This window comes from Austrofundulus limnaeus, unplaced genomic scaffold (assembly GCF_001266775.1).
Source record: "Austrofundulus limnaeus strain Quisiro unplaced genomic scaffold, Austrofundulus_limnaeus-1.0 Scaffold13, whole genome shotgun sequence".
Lineage (NCBI taxonomy): Eukaryota > Metazoa > Chordata > Actinopteri > Cyprinodontiformes > Rivulidae > Austrofundulus > Austrofundulus limnaeus.
Genome location: NW_013952415.1, coordinates 3,951,948 through 3,954,098, shown reverse-complemented (window position 1 = coordinate 3,954,098; position 2,151 = coordinate 3,951,948). Strand labels below are relative to the sequence as shown.

The window sequence follows — 2,151 nt, the reverse complement described above, 5'->3', positions numbered from 1 at the left end:
GTAAATATCAGAGAGATGTTTCTTCACACCTATAAGTACATTAAAAAATGCTAAACTATTACCTATAACATATGATTAAATTTTGATTTATTCCAGTGCATTTTTATGAGTGCATTAAAACCTATGTTGTATTTGACAGGGTGAAGAGGAGGACGGCGTTTACATTTCATCCCCCACTTTATGGTAAGTTCAGTTCTTGTCTTTAACTTTGTTTTAGACGATGCGGGGATACTTCTTCTCTCTTTTCTTTCACTGCTGTTTACTTTTCCTCAAGAATTTCTGTCCCTGAAACATATTATTTTTAAGTTGTAAACAAGCACAGTTCCTTCTCCCTCGTCTTTTTTTTTCTTTTTTTTTTTTTTTTTTGGCTGAGCAAATCAGCGGAGGTGCAGTGTGATTTTATAAATTTGTCTTATAACATGAACCTTTCCACGCACCACTTTGAAGAGTATGGTTTTGGCGGCAATCACTCACGTTCAAGTCAACAGCATGAGCCACGTGTGTGAAGAAGCACAGACATACTGCRAATCTGTTTGGCACATGTGAGGAAAAGAAAGACTGAAGATAATAAGAAAATAGCAGACGCTTTGTGTTTTCGGATTCCTAAAATACTTTATTTACATTCTGCCTTTAATTTCATAAATAAGATTATCAATTAAAAAAGAAACTATGATTTCATGCTCCCAGTAACCACCACATCTACGACCTCTGGCCTTCCAGTATGGTGGTCTCTGCTCTTCTGTCAATACCAGGTCTTTGGCTGTTTCTGGTTGCTGTGGTGACATGTGCACGTCAGCAGAAGGATGTGTGATGTATGTATGTTTGTGTGTGTGTGTGTGTGTGTGTGTGTGTGTGTGTGTGTGTGTGTGTGTGTGTGTGTGTGTGTGTGTGTGTGTGTGTGTGAGAAAAGTAGTGGGCGTTGAAAGAACTCTGTGGAGGAGTATAGAGTTCCTCTGTCCAGAAATGCCAGCGACACACATGTCGACGGTCAGATAGGAAAAAAAAAAAAGTAGGAATGCAGACATTACACACCGTCACCCAGGCACTCATTGGCACGCACACACCCACAAAATGTGCATACGGCACGGACACACACGTAGACGGCTATCTACATTCCATGCAGGCCACTGCGATGCATTCAGGCGGCTCAGAACTATAAGGTTACATACAGGAGAGTCCATTCCTGCCACACTACTTTGAACCGTACATGRTTTTATTCACTCACCTGAAGCTAACATTTATTAACACTTACTTTAAATTACAAAGAAGTGCCTGCAGTAATTTTTGATAGATTTATACAGAAATGACAGGTGGTATTTGCATAAAAAATTATCAAATGCAAATTGTTTTTCACTTGACTGCAACCGAAGAGATGCTGGGGGTTAAGGGCCTCGCTTTTAGGCAGCTTGACTTCAGCTGATGATGGGAGTGGGGTGGGGTGGGGTGGGGTGGGGGTCGGGGTTCGCTCATTTGCTTTCCCATGTCAGATTTCCCTTGTGCGAGTTGAAAGGATTAAAAATGCAAGGCTGCAAAAGCTTTAGGCTACTGCTAAAGAACAGGTGTAATGCGATGCAATTACGGTGCCATTCGCTTTCCACCACTGTCATAATTGAGTTCAACGTTGAGAATTCATTCGCTTCCTTTGGGGACGTTTGCCTCGCGTCTCGGCGCATGTCAAAGTGCACATTCATAACAAACAAAAAGGCACATTGCAAAAACAGAAAACATTAGAAATCATTTATAAAAAATATATATATATTTACTGTGTGTACATTAATAAATAAAAAAAGTCGCCTTATGAGACTGAGAAAGGTCTGCTGKTCTCTTACAGCTAAAGGTTTTAATGGAATTGGCGATTTAAAAAGTCAAACTTCAGTCTTTCTGTTTTTTTCWTTTTTTTTCATCAGATATGAAGGTCTTTTGCTTTTCCTATTTTATTTTGCCTGAAGCAAAATTTTATTGGATTTTTGGAGGATGTATTAAGGAAGGCCCACATATTTATTCATCCATTTTTAAAGTAATTCAGTGTATGGTGAGCAGAATTTGACATTTTAGTTTGCTTTATTTTTTCTTTTCTTTTGTACATGTCAATGTAACTGATTTAATCAAGAAGTTTTGATAGTAATCATTTTAATTTCTTTTATATATATA

At 38.3% G+C, this 2,151-nt stretch overlaps 1 protein-coding gene across 2 annotated transcripts in view; it reads left to right on the top strand.

Annotated features, from left to right (window-relative positions):
* The window catches only part of cntfr (ciliary neurotrophic factor receptor), a 224,313-nt gene that overhangs the window by 32,205 nt on the left and 189,957 nt on the right, over window positions 1–2,151 (top strand). For both annotated transcript variants that reach the window (XM_014002511.1, XM_014002512.1), the window contains one exon: window positions 140–183. In XM_014002511.1, coding sequence (XP_013857965.1) covers window positions 181–183 — 3 coding nt within the window. In that variant the 5' untranslated portion in view covers window positions 140–180. The remainder of the gene's footprint in view (window positions 1–139; window positions 184–2,151) is intronic.